Source organism: Entamoeba invadens (assembly GCF_000330505.1).
Source record: "Entamoeba invadens IP1 unplaced genomic scaffold scaff_1105074726715, whole genome shotgun sequence".
In the NCBI taxonomy this organism is placed as follows: domain Eukaryota; phylum Evosea; order Mastigamoebida; family Endamoebidae; genus Entamoeba; species Entamoeba invadens.
In genome coordinates, this window is record NW_004440286.1 from 120,753 (window position 1) to 123,936 (window position 3,184).

A 3,184-nucleotide genomic window follows, 5' to 3' on the forward strand; every position below is an offset into this window, starting at 1 on the left:
CACAAGACGACATCAAAATCCTCTGTGAAAAGACGAATTCCATATACAAAGAAATCAATATAAAAACTGGTGATGGCATCATCGAACTATTAGCAGATGCTTACAAAGAAGTTGACAAACAAGATCATCAATATGCTGAGTTTTGTATCATTCAAAATAAAAGTCACAATAAGTGTACTTTTCTTTAAAGCCATTGTTACTAGTATACTTTAGAGGTTCGCGGTTATTAACTTTCAGTTAATAACTTTTAACTTTAACTGAAATTCAAATTGTTTTTTGAATTTAATAAAAATGTTATAAAGATGGTCAAACATAATTACGTTTTGTAAATTTTTGTAGCAATACAAATTTAAATAAAAGTGGTAAAACAAAAAATATAAAAAACAATAAACTTTAAATGATATTTTAAAAACATGTTGTTTAAATAAAATAATAAATAATTCCCAAAAATGTTTATTTAATATACACAATGTTTTAAATATATTCATGACAAAATTAACAAAATCAAACTTTTCAAACTTTGCAAACAAAAATCAGATGGTATATATTTCACAAATATTTCACTTTAAATTAAACAATAATGATTATTAAATTCAAAAATATATAAAAAATATTATAATTTATTGATTTTTTAAATTTTATAAATACCATGATAAAACAAAATGTGAAAAATAATCAAAATATAAGGTTGAATAAAAAATGCCAATTAATATTTAAAATGGTATATTAGTTATTCGAACATTTTTGTAATAAAATATAATAGTTAACCATTATATTATTAAATTTTTGAATATGCACATGTTTATATGTACTTCTTTCAAATACATAAACTCAAAATCATGTGAATTTTTTAAATAACATGTATATTATGAAGTCATATTTATATGTCACAATACTTTTTTAAAAAAAAGAGTGATACACAAAATTTTTGTGTTTCAAAGATGTCAATTTAAGCACAAAACGAGATGATATTTGTATAATTATAAATAACAATTAAAAACAAAAGTTTGTTAGAATTGTAGTTTGAAAATACATATACAAATTTAAATAGTATTTTTAAATTGTAAATGCTAAAAACAATGAAAAATATAGTGGTTCATTAATGCCTGAGTTATAAACAAACATACTTTGACTTATCTTATTAAGAATCCAAATTATTTTAGAAAATAATTTCATTTGTTTAAATAGTTTAACAAACAAAAACACAAGTGATAATTTATTGTTTTAAATGTGTGCAGAGATGATAAAACGCGTCTAAAAAGTTTGTATGATTTGATTAATACAAGTAGTATTTTAATAAAATCTATTGATTAATCTTATTAGTTTATTGATCGAATAATTATAGTTTTAAATATTTAAAATATGTTCGATTCGTGATTTGATCAACTGATAAACTAATAAACATTGAATTAAAATACTATTTTATTACAAAAATAACACATAAATACTATTAAATGACACCAAAATTTTATTTTGTTAATAATAAAAGTTTAAACTCGAATTTCAAAACAATTGTAAATTAATTACTTATCATAGCAATGATGATATCATATTGTTTTTTCCATACTCATGGAGAAAAACGAGTTGTTCCAAATGAATTGGTGTTAATGTTGAACGACGTGGAGTATGTACTAAAAAACATTCTGAAAACAATCGCTCTGAAGATAAAGAAGATGCAAGCAAACACAAATATTTTGGTACAAGTCTGCTAATAAGAGGATAATCACAACTGTGTTCTTTCCACCATTCCAGTGGATTGAAAAATGATTTTTTATCAACAAATCCCGCATTTAAATATTTTTCAACTTCTTTTATAACAAGTTGTCGGATATCAGTTGGATCGGGTATCCCCTCTATTTCAGAAGTAAAATCAATATCAACATCTTTCTTTTCAACCTTATTCCTACCATTTACGACTTCTTCTGAATTGACTAGAATGACTTCATCAATAAATAGATTCATGTATATATTTCTACAAATTCAATTTCAAATCCAGTACACTCAATAACGTGTTCACCAAATTTTCTATTTTTATAATGAGGATTAAGCAATGATGAAATAATATAATTTACATATTTTCTTATAGATAATTCTCCATGAAAATAACGATCAATGATTTCTTGAACTAATACATTAATTATTTTTTCTTTGCAGCACAAGGACTTTCCACATTAATTTGTTCTGTTTCCAAATCAAATATATTATCCAAATCTTCAAGTTGTGTAAAGTTGTTTATTTTGTCGTTTCCAATGGATACTTGATGTTGAAAAGTTGTTGTTGTATCGTCGACGTTACCAGGAATAGAGTCATACTTTATAGATAACAAAAATAACAGTTTTAATATTGAATAATGTATAATAGATAGTGTTGGATATGTGTCTGAAGAAAAACGATTTATTGATAAATTTAGATATTTAAGAACATCAATATAATTCTTTATGTCTTCTATGTCTTCGTCTGTAATATAATAAGTGGACATAAATATTTCTTCGTTTGTTTGGGTTCGTTATTTTGGTTTGTCTTTTCTTTATCGCAACGTTCAAATATTTTACAATTATTAATATTCTGTTAACCATTAAATAATCACCAAACCATCTTGTTTCAACTGGTTTCACAATTCGAAGTGGTGATTTACCATCAATTGTTTGTGCTTCTTCAAGCCAATTTTTCATTTGTATACTTTTGCTAAAAAGATTAACTACTCTATGGAGCTTTACTAGAAGTAAGTTGTATCTTTTTACTTCTCTTGTGGATCTCTCTGTTATTAGACTAAATGTATGACAAGAACAACCAATAGATGTCTTTCCTGAATCTTTGACTGCTTTAATTTGATTGGCAGCGTTATCAGTAATAACAACAAAATTGTCTTTTAAATTCCAAGTTTTGAAGAACACTTCCAAATTGTGTTGGATGTTTGCAGATGTTTTGTCTCCTTCAATTTGTGCTATTTCTAACAAGACGTTATTTAAGGTGTAATATTTGTCAACATAATGCAAAGTTAGAGACATAAACTCTTCTTCACACATATATGTGCTCCAACCATCACTTGTTGTACAAAAGAATAGTGCTTCATTATGCCTGTTTTTGACATTAAGTTTGGCAGCATCAAATTATTTTGGAATTACTGTCCGTGCTAATTTGTCTTGTGTAAGTTTTGGTTCATTTAAGTTTGTATGGGACATCA

General features: G+C 25.1%; 1 protein-coding gene across 1 annotated transcript; it reads right to left on the bottom strand.

Annotated features, from left to right (window-relative positions):
- Window positions 1–1,530: 1,530 nt before the first annotated feature.
- On the bottom strand, window positions 1,531–1,962 carry EIN_485250 (hypothetical protein; the record flags this gene model as incomplete). Its single annotated transcript, XM_004255876.1, has 1 exon — window positions 1,531–1,962. One exon carries the CDS (start codon window positions 1,960–1,962, stop codon window positions 1,531–1,533), a length of 432 nt encoding a protein of 143 aa, XP_004255924.1.
- Window positions 1,963–3,184: the final 1,222 nt, after the last annotated feature.